Raw genomic sequence first — 18366 nt, forward strand, 5'->3', positions numbered from 1 at the left:
AGCTCTAAGCGCTTTACAACATTAGACAACACCTATAAGATAAAAAAAAAACATATAATGACATGATTACAAAAAACAAACACCATGAAATTAGAAAACATTAAAATACATGCTGAGAATATTTAAGGTAGGAAACATTATTAGGTCTTTAAGTTTGTTATTGCAGTCGAAATAAGTGAGTTTTGAGAGCACTCTTGAATGTGATCACTGTGTCTTTGTGTCTAAGTTCAGTGGGCAATTCAATCTACGTTGCTGGGCCCTGGTATGCAAAAGAACGCTGTATATATGACTTTGTTTCATAGTGGGAATAATGGGTATACGATTGTCAGAAGAGGAGCGAAATAAATAGAGACAGGTTCAAATGCTGCTAATGGTTGCCGCTCAAATTCTGTATCCCAACTGTATGGTGACGACGAGTCAATTGAAATTGTGGTGTCAAGCTTATCTCTAATGGTTTGTACTTTGTCGCGGAAGATCAACTGGAGAGAAGGTAGCTGGAAGTGGTGTAGATTTGTTTCTTGACATAGCTTGTTAGTAATCTCGAAGAGTTCTTTGCAGCTGAAACTTTCCACGATCTTAGCAGTGCAGTGGGCTGATTTCGCTGCATGGACTATATTTGTGACCTTCTTCTTAGCGGCTTCATAGATTTGCTTATGAATAGTGAGTCTGGTGGAAAACCAGAGCCTCTCAGCTTTACGGCGGTCTCTTTTAGCAGTGCGACGCTTATCCTAACACTGCTATACCATGGAGAACACTTTTGAATTGATACTCTGCACTTGGTAGCTGGGGCATGTTTGTCAAGCAATGAACATAGGCAGTTATCGAGTTGTTCTGCTGTGGGAGCTAAGCAAGTTCTTAGGTTAGCTTGGATGTCGTGCATTAGTTTGGTTCTATTTATCATACGGAGGTTTCTCTTAGTAGCAGATAAAGGTGGAGGGTTAGGGACTGATATGTCAAGATGGCATATAATGCAGAGATGATCTAATGCAAGTTCATAGGATACCAGGGAGGACCGTATAATGTTATCATCAGGTCTATGAAGAATCCAGTCTAAAATGTGACCATTTTTATGGGTGGGTTGGTTAACTGACTGTTTGAGGTTGAAAACATTAATGGAATCTATGAGTTTTGATGTATTTGGGTCTCCGGGACAGTCAAAGTGAAAGTTGAAATCTCCAAGAATAATTAGGTTGCCACCTATCGAATTTCCATAGTCCATGAGATTCGGAAACTGCTCCAAAAAGAGAGAGTCAGCCAGCTACTAGGGGGATGGCGGTATAGGCAGTAAAAATTGACTGACCTTTGCTCCAGTGTGAGTGGGGTTTGGACTAGTTCGAATGATGTGTGGTCGAAACTGAATGTTGTGGTGTGGTTAAGACGTTTGGTCATGGAGTTCTTTGTGATGACAACAATTCCACCTCCGCGAGAATTACGGGGGAATGACTTGATGGAGAAACCAGTGGGTGTTACATCCGCACACTTGGGCTCATCGCTTGATGTTTTTAGCCATGTTTCTGTCAGGAAAAAGACGTCAATATTTTGGTTGATGATAAAATTAACTATTTATGTGCGCTTTTCCGGTGGTCCTACTGACTGGGCATTGAATAATGCAATACGCACAGGTATCTCTTGGATAGTTGATACAAAGATTGACGAATTAATAGGGATTTGAATTAGGTTATCTAAATTAACGGTCGAATTGTTTTTAAATTGATGAGCCGAAATAAGGGAGATAACTGGAATTCTTCTTCCTGTTCTACGCCGGTCAGCTTTGAAACAACGCTTTTTTTTCGCTTCTGTTTACATTTAGGTAATGATGACTGTAGTCCCAGTTCGTTTAGTCTAGAGACAATGTAGTGTGGAGAGCCAAGGAGTGATCATTTAAAGCAATTAATGAGGGTCTATCGTAGCGTAAACGGGTTGACTGGCGAGTATCACGTGATGGCGGTTTGTTCAAAAACAGTGGAGCAAGACGGCTAAGAAAAAGTCTAATTGTTCTCATTTCCAAACCAAGGAGATGAAGAAACATACGAATTTAACAGCCAGTACATAATGAACACAATACCGTAGATGAAGACATGCAACAAGCAAAAATATCATGAAAACGGCACTAAAAAAAAGGAACAGCTGCTTCAAGCCGGTTAAGCGATAGCGGCCATCTTGTCAATCAATGGTCATGGTGTACTTGACGAACATTGCAATGGGCGTTGTATGGAAGATGGACAGGACTTTGCCCAATGTGTGCCATCCAAAACTTGTTTCCATCAATTTTCATAAAATTTTTTCCTTCAGATTTAATGAAATTCAAACAAACTTCTTATATGTATTCTGCTAATAATTTTGATTTGTTTCGAAGGCGAAAAAACTTCTGCCTAAACAATTTAGTTATTATAATTAGTGGGCTAAGCATTCTCTCGGCATCTTCAGGTCAGTTGCGTTCCTTCTGTTTATACAGAAAGCGAAACTCGTATTGAGAACACCAATCTCGGAATAAACAATGCATTAAACAGACTGGAACATAATGGAAAGACGCTCAGCTCTGGATTCCTTATGCATATGTCGCTTTATTACAAAAGACATATTTCAACATATCAGCATAATGACGATCAACTTAGTCTCTTTATTCAATATTTTTGCATAGCGAAATGAATCGTCATGACAAAAGACCCACCTGTAATAAAAACAGAAGTTAGCTATTATTTAGGAAATTTATAATTATCCAATTCTATCGTAGACATAAAGACCAGATTATGTGCAGCGATTATCACACGTGCATACATACAATTCTTTCAATAAGTCGAACCCCTCTAATGTAACTAACTGCAAATATAAACCGAATTATGAATACTAGATAGTCATTGCTTCAGTGATTGGTTATTTCCCTCAGCGAGTCTTTCCAAATACCATTACATCTCGATCTATCCTCTCACGTAAATGTGGGTCATGACCAATAGGATACGCATACAATGTAGCAAACAAAGAAATAAAACATGTACAAAACTGTATTTTTCAAATGACCAAAACAGGCAACTAAACACGATTTGAAATTTAATTTAATTTTTATTAAATTTGAATTTTCCTTATTTCTGGATTACTCATGGTATCTATCTATCGATATATATATATATATATATATATATATATATATATATATATATATATATATATATATATATATATATATATATATATATATATATCGATAGATAGATAAACAGTGATAAGTGTGTGCAAGACACAAAGAAACAACAGTAGGAAGGGTAAACAGACGAGTTCCTGGAACAGTTAGATCGTGAAAATAAAGTTTCCTACGAAAATGAACAGAACTCTAACCGAGACCTCGAACCGATTTAGCGTATTTTTGTTTGTGATGTCATCGTTCCCCACCCCTCGCTGCTGCTATAAAAGTAACTACGCGGTCAATGATTAAATCATTAATAATATCAAATAACACTGTAACTATAGAATCTCGCACAAGTAAACTTGCGCGACAGAGACTAGATACAATTAAGAAATATCTTCCAGTCCATGACTCTGTCAAGTAGCAAATGCAAGCGCGTCAGGAGTCTAAGGTTGAATTTGCAGACGGGGCAGAACATTTTTTAAACCGGTTACATAGGCTACCAAGGGAGTTAAAACGGCTACCGAAGTTCTTCTTCCCACGTTGGAGCAAACCGCTGAAGCAACTGGACAAATAGCAGAAAGAAATAAACAAACAAAAAAGATTCTAAGAGAACTTCCAAATGAAATACTTGATAATATTGACCAGCTTCGTTCTGAAGCATTCTCAGCAACGAAAGATAGACTAGGACGATTAATACGCAGACCGCCAGCGGACCGACCTCGGCCAGTAAAATTGCAGAGCAGCGACGTTATGCCTACAAATGTCAGTAAAATAATAAATAAAATTGCAAACGAACGGTTGAAAGAATTAGCGGGTGAAGAAGCTAGGAATATAACTGCAAATCTGGTACCGGGTAGTGAGTTATCTCGTTGTCGCCGACGGTGAACGTCGATGGCGCATCGTTTTAAACAAAAGCAAATATAAATATAATGTTTAAACGTTTATCCGATCTTGCATTTGACATGGACGTGTAAGTACTCAAGGATGTGTTTGTGCGTGATTATCAATATTATTCTTATTAAGCATGAAATCCAAACCAGCGTGGACGAATTGAGCTACAAGTCCAGGATACATCGAGATATTTCTTGCCCGATGGTAATCCTTAAGGTGATGCGCAGGGTGGATTTGTTAATAACGGAATTACGGCAATGTTTAACATTGCACGATATTTATTGAAGTTTGTCATAATGACGTTGATGTTGCTACGACGACATTGGAGCTATACCGATACAGCGATGATTATTCAGGGTTCGCTGCTCCAACGATGATGTTTACAAAAGTTACCACTGGTCGCGCTGATGTCCGACCTTATACTTTTCGGCGCTCCAAAAGGGTTACTGCTGTGGCTGACGATGCAGATTTTGAAAGTTATTTCTTTGTAAATGCGAATTTTAATCAGGGATTTGCAGCATGTAAAAATCAAATTGATACTCGAGGAGATTTAGCTGTGCAATACAACTGTCACATATCTTAGATTTCTGCAGAAACGTTATCTTCGGGGTAAAAAATACAGTTGCTCTCGTTAGAAAGGACACGGACGACGATGCTATCCGGCACGCTAAAGAAGTTTCTCAAGCTGCAACCGCGGCACTTCATGGAAATGTGACACTGGCAAAATTTTCGTTATTGATACCAGAAATGTCACCATCACTCGCTGAAGACCAACGGTTGCTGTCTTTCATGGACAGCGGCAGAAAATCAACGCTTTCATGGTGACGATGTCTACAAACTCGATCAGGAGTACATCAGTTGACACATTTGCATGGCACATCGCATCACAGCAGGGAGTTTCAACACCACGACATCGTGTATTTATAGCTTTTCAAGAAATCCGACGACGGGATATTCAAAAACGAAATCATATGGTATCTGACCCACTTGAGGTTAGCGAAGTTACTTTGAGGATAAATGGACATGAAGAACCGTCTGAAGAAATGTTGATGAATTTTGAAAATAAGCACGTTCACGGGCTTATCATCGTTTTGATGACATTCATGGGGCGTGATCAGAATGTGGATTTTGGTTTGCAAGTATATCTGTGAGATTTCTGGACGTTGTATCCGATCTACTATTTCTTGCTGGAACATCTATATTTGTGTAGACAGTCAGTCATTGATATACAGTTTCGAGCTCGAGTAAGTGCACTAGCAGCCGGTATTACTGATTATAGAGTAATCGCTGTTATACTATCAGACAAAACAATGCTGCTTGAATGTGTTGGTAGACGAATCAGAGTCGTTGATGCCTCAGGAGAAACCATGTAATTAAATCGTCTATGATATTCTAATTTCTCATCATCATGTTAGTGTTACTCTAACTCCTGGTGAGATTAGAAAGCTACGGCAGTATAGAAAAAAATTCTGGAATAAAAATGTTGAAATCAGCACAGATCGCAGGCTATCCAAACAAACTCACTCACAGAACGTCAACTCAGACACTTCAATAACGGCAAACAATTAGAGACCGGCGTTAGACTTAACTTATTCTTTCTGCGGATGCCATTAAAGACATTGCCAAGACGGGTGGTATATTTCCACTTTTTGCAGCTATACCAGCGTTGATAGCAACTGCGCTTGGTGCTGTTGGAACTGCCGCTGAGATGGGATTAAAGAAAACAACAGGACAAGGACTAAAAACTTCACACAAAAAAGGAAAGGTCTACGATTCCCAGGTACTCCCCATTCATGGTACGGTCAAGCCGCGGATCATGTCTAAGACTGCATAGACACATCGTTGATGGTTCCCCTGTCCAATTTTGATTTACTTGATATTGCTAAACGTTAAGCATCAAAGACTACAGAGGCATTTTTTATCCGTGATCAATTAAACAAAACAACCAAACCGTGTTGAAACCGGTATCATTAATTTCGATGGTAGTTTTGGTCCAGGTACTCATAGGGTTGCAGACGCAATTCATCCACGTGCAGTTGTTTATTTTGATTCGTATGGGTTAAAAGAATTTTTAAAATATGTCAGGGGACATCAAAACACTCCTGACTTGTATCCAACACTTCCAACACAGACAATAACTGATCCACCAATATATGGCGTGAAGTACTATCTGTGTTCGACGCTGTGTCAAGGTCTCTGACATCGTCGGGGACACTTCTTCATAAAGTCTTAGTGAATTTACAAGGGTAGATATTTACTGAAGATCTGATAAAGGCAAACCGGAAGTTGACTATCCAAATATGCAACCCTTGACGAGGTCATGAATGACCTCGCTAATTTGGATCAAAATGAAGTCGTTGTTTTCAGGATCAGCAAGGACGGCTAAAGACGTGCAATATCCCGTTGACAGATATTATTCTGCAGATTCCAGGTTCAACCGAAGATAACTTAGTTGTGTTTGCTATAAACGGTAAAATTAAAGTCTCGGAGGAATCAATTCTAACACTCTTGGGAGAAATTACTGGACGTATCAGGAAAATTGGAGTTAGTATGTATGACGATCTCAACATGAGCAAAAACACACTTATCAATGTGAAAGAGTCGAAATCAGACGATGATATGGCAACAAAAAATACGTTGATAACAACGACGCCACAATCAGAACTGAGATAAGTAAATATGTTTTAAAATGGTTGATGCAATGACTGGTTATCTCAATATGGGCGGAAATAGCATCGATAATTTGAAAGAACAAGAGTCAAACGATGAGGCTGCAAAAAAAAAATATGTCGACAATAGCAACATCACAATGATGACCTTTTTAATTACAATCAATGATGGGTCGACTGCGTTTAGTGCTGAATATTCTCCCCCATGCAAATGCGTTTAGCAATTGCCATAGAAACACAAATAAAATCATTCATGATCTTTTTTTGTAAATCCAGCAGTCATCGACATTAATATCTCTGACGTTAGAAATGTTACCGACGGTGTAACATACACAGTAGCCTCTGGATCAGCATTATGGACACCACTCATTAAATCCATCAAACATGGTAACCGTTATATAAAGTTTCTCAGTACTCGGCGTTACAACTTTTCACTAAGTGGACCTTCTGAATCAGTCTTAGTGATATTGGAGAAAAAATGATGAGGACATATTTGTGGTGGAACACGAAGAAAAAGGAACGTACGTGTTGTATTTTTGGAGCCTTGAATTCGTCACCATTAGTGTTCCTATTACATAGCAATAGGAATCTACATAATGAATCAAACACCAATTGACATTCAATGTGATGTTACAGCGCAACATTACAGATACGAGCAAGTATGTCAGTGTCAGCGCCAACTGCAAAATATCATTGACTATTATACAGCAAAGCAAAACAAAAATATCCCAATGGTGTCTTAGTCATCGACATAATTGTAGATTCTGCATCCGCGGTCATTTCTGGAACGGTAACCATAATGGGAGCATTATCAGCCACATTCGTAATAGCACCAGTGATATTAATTGGTGTTTCAGTTGCATCCGGAATTCCAGATATTCTTAATGCCATCGCAAGAAAGATATCACCGTGCGCGGTTAATACATTACACGAATATACAAATAAATTTTCAGCATTTACACGCATACATGCCAAATTATCTTCTTTAATATCATCAGGTCTCAATGACGGAGTAATATCAGTTCAGGAATTCACAGAAATGATTGCTATTTACCACGAGACCCTGTCTGTGTCAGGAGACAAAAATGTAGAATCTTCTTTGTCCCCATTGAACTGGTCATCGAATAAAATAGACATTAGATCTCATTGATTTACATAATAAAGTTGCAAGAATTGCCAGAAAACATAGTCGCTAATACAACACCACCAACAACCACGATGATATCAGCGAGCTCAACAAAGCCCGATTTCAATGTCATCTTTCCAATGGCGGTTCCGGACGGGGATTTAGCACTAGCACAACTAGCTGGCTAAATAATAGAGCAAAGTCACTCTTTGAGTTTCAAGCAAATCATTCACTGGTAAGTGCGTATAAGAATGCACCCGATGGAACCCCCGATAGGCAAGTTGTAGGCATTCCTATGGGCAATTATCAACTCTCAAAGATTAACGATGAATTGCAGCGCATAATTAAATCTAATCAGGGAAAAGAATCCAAAATCGCTATCAAAGTTCATGAGCCAACGTTATCTGCCGCGTTATAAATATGAACGCCTGACTACTGCCTCGATATATATGAGTCGTCGATCCGAACTGTATTGTGATGGCCGAAAGTTCTTCGGTTTATGAGGGACCATCAGAACCTAAATGTGGCAATTACACTTCAGATAAACAAATATTGTACCCTTCGCTTCCAGAATATCGGAAAACTCGTCAATGGAAATACAAATAAGCAGTTAACATAGAAATAGGTAGAATATTTAATTATGTTGAATATGATGATAAAAGAATTCCTAGACTATAAAGAACACTATATGACATTGATAAAGATAGAAACTCATTTCTCGGTGTAAATTTTGTTGATTTAATTGCTGATGCCATCAAAAATGAACAGACAATTTCCTCGAACATACGATGGATGTTTCAGAATTACGTGCAGGAGTATCCATACGACTAAAGAAGAAAATCATTGACACAATACAACATCTAAATCAAGTTGCATCCGACCTCGAGTATGTTAGTCAGGTTACCATTGAACAGTAATCATTACTGGTGATGAATTCGTTGATTTTAAACACCCTTAAACATCGACACTTAAGCAGCTGTTTCTTAGACACTAAGCGATTACCGAAGCAGAATCACCAACATTTATTATACCGGGATTTAATGCCGACGAGCTAATGAAAACAGCCTATTATATCATCGAAGAAAACTACCCCAAAATTATTGCCGCACAGAGACAAATATCCCTTCATCCGAATATTCTCAAACATAATAATGATCCATACGGTGGAGATAGTCATATACCACCAGGTGTTATCAATATCACAACTACCATATCTGTGAATCTCGTATTTTTTTTATTGGATGCATTTCAAACGTACTGACCAGCGCGGATATCTGCTTGATTATAGAGGAGGTTCTCTTACAAAAGGTTTATATTTATGCGCATAGAGTGTCATTTCAGATCGTCAAAATCAGGATTTTATAAAATAAAAATAAAATTTTATGTTTCTGAGGCTTCCTTGACAGAGGCGAAGTTCTACGAACTCATGGACAAATATTTATGTGGTACTATAAAATGTACCAACGTACGAGAGTTTTTATATACAACAAAGTGGTACTCTAAAGTGCCGACCGAATAATCTTGATATTTAGTGTTAATATACTTATTGATGAATACGGCGACAAAAATGTTTTGCTAACGCATGAACAGTTAAATGCGCTGAAGCGAGTACATATTATTACGGATGTATGTGATAGAGATAAAATTCTGAATTACTCACATTCTTGCCTTTATTCCTCCAAGTTATATGGGTTGTAGCTAGAAAAATATACTCGCCAATAGTGAAAACGCACACAGTGTCACAACTTAAACTTTGTTTAAAATCCCTTGCCATTTAATTTGTCACCGCTTTCACTTTGTTTAAAATCACTTTGACCTTCAAAATCGTGATAATCTTTATCAACTGTCTTACACGCGAAATTGTTTCGTATTCGTGCGACACCTCTGATCTATTTTTTTCCTATCGACTGTATCACTGCCTGTTGGAGTGATTTGATAAACCTATATTCGGCTGCTAGTGTATATAGACCATCGAATTTTCGTTCTTCCAACGCTTCAAATGATTTTATGAGGATCAAGTTGATCTAAACGTTGTATACCATTTTCATGCAATTTTTCAATCGCAGAGATAATCACATTAATATTTTCTTCATTATTTAATAAATATCTGTGTAAAAAACCAAAATGATTTGCATTCATTATGAGGAATGCAGGACAGAACATACACATATCATTTACAGTATTATATACATACTTAATTCTATATTTACAATATATTATAAAACTTATTTTTAAAGACGGCACAATACATATACTTAACTCTACACTTAAGTCTGTCTTAACTCTATACTTAATTATATCTTAACTATATGGACGGCACAATAAATATATGCTTCTGGCACCCCTAAGTTTTGCGGGAATGCAATTTCAGGTGTTTTACACACACAAACACACCCACACCACACACACACACACACACACACACACATCCACACATAGACTCACTTGTATCGCTAAAGTTCTCATTAGCCAATCGCTGTCAGAACAGTGCTGATGCACGAGATTTGTTTTTAGTTATCTCTGTCTCCTTCATGAGGTCATGCATATATATTTATAGTATTTACATATATTTACATATATACACATTTAAAGTGATTACATGTATACATATTTAAAATTTACAGCCTCGACATATTTACAGTATTTACATGTAATCATATACAGTATTTACATATTTATATACACCACCAGGGCCGTCTCTACGTTCAACAGAGTTTTGTACATCCTCCTCATAATAAACCCCAGGGAGTGCAAAATGACACCACTAAGTGATGGGAAGGTGTACGTTTATATGTTGAATTTGGAAATACGCAAGCTCTATAATCTATCTACCTTAACCTGACAGACTGATTTCATTTCACTGAATTTATTTCTGTCTTACAATGTTGTATTTCATAAATTAGATACCTAAATATCATTTTTGCATTTGTATTTCTCTGAAAATGGTGATCTGTATATTTTATCTGCGACACGATGTACCGAAGATGGAAAAAAACCCAACACAAAACAATAATTCATTTAAAAGTGAATATTGTTATAAAATACAAGCGCAGTTATTCTTTAATCTCTCCCCCTTTACTTGATAGAGTTATATACCTTCGTTGAAATTTTCAGTCTTACAATGTTATACCCAAATATTATATTTTCAGTCATTTCTTAGAAAATGCTGATATATATATTTTATCTGCGACATGTTGTACTGAAGATGAGAACATATCAAAATATCTGGAAGCTGAACATATCGATTGAAATTATATTTCTTCTCACGCCTCTGTATTTACGGATATGACTGGTCTTGCACGTTTACTATATTTTCCAGTACCCCAAGTGCAGTATTCGGACTCTTTTTTCGGACCTGAATCAATATCATCAATCACAAGTCCATCTTTGATCTGTCCGTGAAAACATTCGTAAATAGATTTGTGGCAGGGATATCTTTTCCCAGCAGTAAATCTAAGATATCCAGCATCATCGAGTGCACCGCCTCTGTTTACAATTCCAAATGATACCATCATGAGATGTCTAATCATTTTTAATGATATAATGTGTTACAAATTCTCCTTGCTACATTTATATACTAATTTATTTGTCCAAATTATTATTTCAATTACTAGAAACAATATGTGGAATGTTCGCATGAAATATCAGCGAGATAATCGTTCACCGATGCTAAAACCGCTGGTATTGGTGGCCTTATTTATTTATCATATTAAATTTGAATGTACTGTATTATCTGCCTCCAAAGTCTATACATAACTGCAAATTTACCTTTCCTAAATTTCAATCACGGTTTTGGTCCTACACTGACTTGTTGCACACTTTGCAGATGATATCCACAAAATTCATTTACACAGACTCAGTTACAAGGAAATGTAGAGCCAATCGTCAACCACTTATAGATGATATATATATATATATATATATATATATATATATATATATATATATATATATATATATATATATATATATATATATATATATATATATATATATATATATATATATATATATATATATATATATATATATATATATTCTACATACAAATTGTCCAGTTCGACAGAATAATGATGTACTACAGAACAGTGAGGTTCTTTAAATATGCACTTAAAACGGCACAACACATTACAACTGCAGCCACCTTCCAATTGTAATAGACATTCATGCTTTATCAATCATCTATTCTTCGTTGTAATATATCTTCAAAATAAACACATGACAAAGATGATGTAGACGTGGTTGACAAATTTCTGTGCAGAGCCAAGGAATTGAAAACCAATATAAATAAACGTATATTATAGAATTGGTTTAATGTTGTCATATCAATAAAGCCATAAGGTGTTAATAGTCTTGAGGTCTTACAAATGGCAGATATGTCTCACTTAAAACGAAAATGAATGAAATTAAAGAGATGATCTAGGATTATCTAAAAGGTGTAGGAGACTCATGCTAGGAGACAGGGTTGACAGACAGCGACAATTATATGTGTGTATGAGAGTCTGATTTTATATATATATATGGATATAATGATAACGGTGTGCAAGACAAGAAGAAGCGGATCTGCTTCCCGAAAATTGGTCATTCAAAATCAGAATGGTATGTAATTGGTACATGGATTAAAGGTGTGGAATGTCTTCCTTACGGTGGTGTAACTTAGGGGGATCGTAAATTATGAAAAAATCTTTTAATGGACACATCGTGAGATCAGATTGTGAATTGATAGTCGCCATGTGACAAATAGGAGATGATGTTATCATTAGTTTCCTCGTTTCGATTGATAGAATCAAGAGCATGTGATGCATACGTATACTAATGGATTACTTTATATAAATCGCTGACAGGGGACTGGAGTCTCTGGACGGAATGGACTAGTTGCAATTGCGCAGGAGAACAAGAAAGGATAAGAGAGTGTTATCATTATCATCCAAACATTCCACCGACACCTGCGACCGACTGCATTGGACCTAGACTTGAAACCATATTGTGTACCAAAAATGAGGCATTAATATCTTCTTGTCGTCCAGGTGTGTAGTAAGAATAGCTTGTGGTGTGTGATATGTACTCAAAAAAAATCCAAAATAATAATTATTTCTGACAAGTAATGATTTGACCTGAATCCAATGATCAAAGATACTTTAGATTCTGGTCCATTGTTATTTACGATAATGGGGATGTTATTAATTAGTGAGAGACAAATTTACAACACTATACTTTTTGTATGTATTATATCATCTGACATAATTAATATTAGTTGTGAGTGGATCATTGTATTTTTGTATTATATTATTTATTTGTATCTATATATCGTATATTATTATTCAATATCAATTTTATTAAGGGCAATAATATGAATTATCCAATACCTGTAATTATCACTGACCAGTACGTGAAATATAATTAATGTGATGTTTATGCACATGTCATGAAATGTAACAAGAATATCGGAACATGTTACTTTAAGAATTGAAAGAAGAGAGATTAAAACAACCGGCAAGGGCAATAATTTTTATTAGACACTGCCTTTACAGATATTTAATATACCCATAAGATATATTGTTGCATTGCCTCTTGTAATGAAAACATTTATGCATTGGCTATGATTAATGTTTTGAAGTTATTCTCGTCTAGGAAAATATGAACTATTATAATTGTTTCATGCCTTATATCAATGTTTTGATGTATCACAATAATCTAACCCGAAATGTTATGCTCCGAACTCATTATAGTTACGAATTATTGAAGTTATCAATTTTAATATTATGGAGCACTTTGTATTATCAAGTGAACAATAATTTAAATAAATAAATCCACCCTAATTAAAAACTGTACCCAACAATAGCACTGATTCTGCTTCAGATATTAAGGAAGGAATGAAGTATTCTTAGGCAAAGAAGATTTTATACCCCTTTACTTGACTTAGTTCGCAATTACTATTTTCTGAAAATACTCTGCCAACATAATGACAATTCAATACTACATCTTTTTAAGTCAGAATCAAGGCAAAATCATTAACTCAAATTCAAGTAAATATATTAACCATTAAAAATTATCTGAATATTTATTGCACAATCATAGAATTTTTTTTAGCTATGTATTATGTTGTTTACAGATAAATTTCGCTGATCAGGAATAAACATAACTTGATTTTGGACAAGGTCACCTAAACATTACAGATATATATAAAATATATTCATTAAGGAAAGCCGAATTCTAACTGTCCTCATATTCTCTCCTCCTTCAATTTGGCCTTAAGCTTCTGTACTCTCCACATATACTATTTATTTTATAAGGTTCTTTGCTACAGCTACGTCCCATCGAACATTAATTAGGCTATTCTTATAGATCATCCATTCCACACTGTACTCATCCTATTTCTCAACTGACCATGTCTGGAAGAGTCAAAAGAGGAAAATATGCAGAAATGCTCCATGCCGTCTCTGGAGGACTCTTTGAGGTCCTGGATTGACTTTCTTATTTTTCAAAAGTAATGTTTTTGTCTTACTCCTTTTCTAATATATGATTAACAGTTTTGAAAAACTCTGTAATTGTGCCTGTTCTAGAAAGTTCTTCTAGACCTTATTCTTTTCAAGAAGAATATGTATTGCATAATTTTGACACAAAAACGTTTTCATGTATTTGTTCATAATGTAACAAATCCATTGAGCGGGACCAGGTAGTCTTGACTAATAAACACGGTATATTGTCGAATCATATTTATTTCGGAAGTAGGTTGCGTGTGGCGCCTATGCCTATTTTTAGATTTCGGGGAGTTTTATTAATCAGGTACCGCAGTATGCAGTGGGGCTATGATGATCTTAACTTATGACCGCCTTATAACTTTGGTTACATACGTGTCAGCTTAGGTAGTGGTTTTGTTTTACCAAACATTGCCACATTATGCGGCTTGGCCTTATAATCTGTGTTTAGGACTACCTTATATTTTATAGTTTGCTTTGAGTGTCAAACTAAGTGTGTGTGATATTCCTTGGATTCTCACCGTATTTCGCCATCAAAAGGAACGATATGTAAGGAGAGTTAATGTTTCGGGGGAGGTTTCTTTTGCTTTTTCTTTAAATTTTGACTCGTATTCTTGTAGTAGGTTGAAAGTACATGTATGCTTTGTTAGAGTGCTATCATGCTAACTGTGATTCGTTAGAGATGGCGGTAAAGTGAAAATAAATTTACAGTTACATATTCATTTGTTGGGGATATTGTGATGAAAATTAATGTTTTGCCATTGCTTGGATAGTATGTTTTATTTAATTAGCTACTTTAAAGTTATTTTTTTCAGGCTTTTCCTTAAATGTCCTTATATGATTGTGTAGTGCACTTTATCCTGCCCCTGATGGTGTGTATTGGGCTCCTTGGAGTTGTCGCCCCTAATGGCACAATTAATCAATCCCTCCATCACCTCATGTCGATCCCTTATTCTCCTGATCCCGACAGATTCGATTGGCCAATACTGATGCAATTTGCATTAAGTTCTTTTTCAGTTGTTTTGCTGATGGCAATAATGTTTTTGTTTTTGCTTTATTAGTTCTGGGACCATTTCCTTTGTTACTGTTTATTATTATTTGAGTGCCTTTATCCATCTTTCTGTGTTTGTGTCCCTATCAGAGGATTATATATCCTCTCTTTCCGATATCAGTGATGTACCCCAGGATATTTACATACACCATATTGATGCAATTATTTTCTGCTTCAAGAAATTAGGATATCTAGATGTTCAAGCTTCCGAATTTTAGTCTGGGGATGGAGTTGTTCTTCCTCGTGGTGGGGGTATAGTTGTTTAGGGGTTCCACTTCAGGCGCTCATGGTATCTTACGGTATGCGTTCTATGCCTTTGATTGCATTCAGGGCCTGTGTGATAATTGTCATTTCCATCTTTGATGCTATTTGATGCTCTGTCTTGATATCCACGAAGACTTGGCACGACTAGGGAACGCGTCTATTAATATTATTGAACTAAGGATGTAGAAAACAAGCCATCTCTCACAGAAAATGCAATTCACACCAAATATTCACAACGACAAAAACAAATTTCACAAGTAACTTAATGAACCTACTTTCCTAATGTTTACGTAGGTTTACAGTATTAATTTATACCAAATACCACTACAACGAACAAGCATATATTTTAAAAGAGAAAAGTGTTTTTGTTAGAGAGTCAACAGACATGCGAAAACGTACAAACATACCCTATCGCACAATTGTAGAAAGTATTTATAGACACATTACAATACCCATACATGAGAAGAAAAGAAAATTTAAATTGGTTTTAAGTACTACATAACAAAAGGTACAAACATATCCTATCGCACAAGGGTGGAACGTGTTTATAGACACACTACTATTCCCATATATGCAAACAAAAGAAAAGGTTAATCGGTTTTAAGTTTTAGTTGTTGTCAACATAGACATAGACAAATAAATACATACAAACACGAAATGTGAAACAAAATCATTGTTGGAAAAATTATTTGTATCGTTCCTTTCTATGTGGGTGGCTGTTAAAATGGCCATTTGGCTTACGCGCTACTACAATAATAGATGCGGCCGGTTACGGAAGCTCAAACTTTTTTTGGTGCATCTAATTTAAACATACGTTTAGCACACGTGCGACGATATTTGGAAGAATAATTGACATACACCTTTCACAAACCCGTTCGACGAATACTTTCCAGACGTCTAACTAAAGTACCTGGTATGGATTATCTATAGCATGCTCATTTAGATCTGGCTTCTCTCTTTGCATTGTACAATGGTAGTTACAAATGTTTGTTTGAGACATTCGTTCGACATCTAAAACAAGTTTAGACTTAGTACGACCTTTATAGCTGCTTTTGAATCAATGCGGTTGTCACCTTCCACGACCTCAAACACACAAAACACTGAATTTCTGAACCTAGCTATTACAAAAGAAAATGACTCATTCATGTTTTCGCCGGCAGTCTCATGGAACGTTTAAACATAGTTGGAAATAGTTTACACATTAGCACACTCAACTGACTCCCTAAAACAAAGTTATTTTCTTTGATTCATTGTTTTTTTTAGAATATCATATACTGCCCCAAAAATAAACATGGAAATTTAAAGCTGTGTGATTGATTTCACTTTTACAATACCAAACTCACCTATGATAAATTTATTTACCAACTGCTCCAAATAAAAAACCTGATTACACACTGTCTAAGGTGATCAGAATTGGCTATATGCATTTAGACAAAAGAAACCAATAGGCTGACCTGAATGAAATAATCCGTTAGTAAATATTTAATGATAAATACAAGGGCTGTACGGTTACTGCTTATAAACATGGATTGCATTTTTAGCAGCCAGTCTTGATATGAACAATGTTGTTATGCTCCTCCACCTCCTCTTCCTCCTCCTTCTACTACTACTACTACTACTACTACTATCAATACTACTACAACGACTAGTGTCACTACTACTAAAACTACTACTAATATTACTTTTGATTACTAATTAACACTATTACTCCCAGTTATGCTGCTGCTACATATAATAATAATAATAATAATAATAATGATAATAATAATAATAATAATAATAATAATAATAATAATAATAATAATAATAATAATAATTAATGATAATAATAAAACAAACAGCACAAAAAAACTTGAAAAAGATCTGACAGAAGGCCAGCTGCAAAATGCGTCACTTTTTGTGACAAGAGGTTTCCTGTGCAATGTCATTTAACTATAAGGACTTTGGGATTAATCGAACATGAAGGTCATGTGCAGTAACCACATCCCTAGCGGATCAAACAATGTTATAGAAGAACATGTGTATGTACACCTGGGTACATTAAGTGTACAACTAAATTGAATGATATTTATATTGTAATTTGAATAACAATGGGACTCCAACATATCTTAATAGGATTCACAAATACTCTGACATGTATATTGGTACCAGTTTAAAAATTGTGATATAGAAACATATATGTATATCATCGATATCTCATATGTTTTGAAAAAATTTTCATCTTTTTTGGCACATATGTATATATAGTCTATGCCATGTTTTTCAAACACACAATGACACGCACAACGGATTAAGTTCATATAAGTATGTTCACATTTGTTCCATTGTTTTCTTTCTCTTTGTTTTATTTATTAATATCTTGTAACGTGTTTGGTTTTGTATTTTCCTACGAACTGTTTAAAATATAATTATCCTACGATTCACTGCAACAGAACATGCAAATTGTGTTTCTCGATGTGTTTTCATATATGTTTTTACTATACGCTCACTTCCATGTCAAATCAAACTTAGAGAGGGAAAAATTGAGCGGGCATAATTGCTTAAACATACATCATAGTCTAGGCTAACAGTGTATATCCTGTGTAGTAATGTTGTTTGTAAATATGGTTTGCTTCTGGATTTTTATGTAGATGGAAACAATGCATATAATGTTTAAATCTTGCCAAAAGAAATAAGACAAAATAGACATCATACATTTAGATTCATCGAATGGTCACTTCTGTTTTCGAATCTTTGTTGAAACAGCAGTATTTATGCAACAT

General features: G+C 35.5%; 2 protein-coding genes across 2 annotated transcripts in view; both read left to right on the top strand.

The window, feature by feature from the left end:
- Window positions 1-18366, top strand: part of LOC149793050 (properdin-like) — a 220677-nt gene that overhangs the window by 186406 nt on the left and 15905 nt on the right. The gene's annotated exons all lie outside the window — the stretch shown is intronic.
- Window positions 1-18366, top strand: part of LOC149793057 (uncharacterized) — a 29956-nt gene that overhangs the window by 5579 nt on the left and 6011 nt on the right. The window contains exon 3 of the mRNA XM_089968902.1: window positions 12655-12837. Within this exon, the coding sequence (XP_089825028.1) occupies window positions 12655-12837 (183 nt within the window). The remainder of the gene's footprint in view (window positions 1-12654; window positions 12838-18366) is intronic.

This window comes from Sinohyriopsis cumingii, chromosome 8, assembly GCF_028554795.1.
Source record: "Sinohyriopsis cumingii isolate HCF-2022 chromosome 8, ASM2855479v2, whole genome shotgun sequence".
In the NCBI taxonomy this organism is placed as follows: Eukaryota; Metazoa; Mollusca; class Bivalvia; order Unionida; family Unionidae; genus Sinohyriopsis; species Sinohyriopsis cumingii.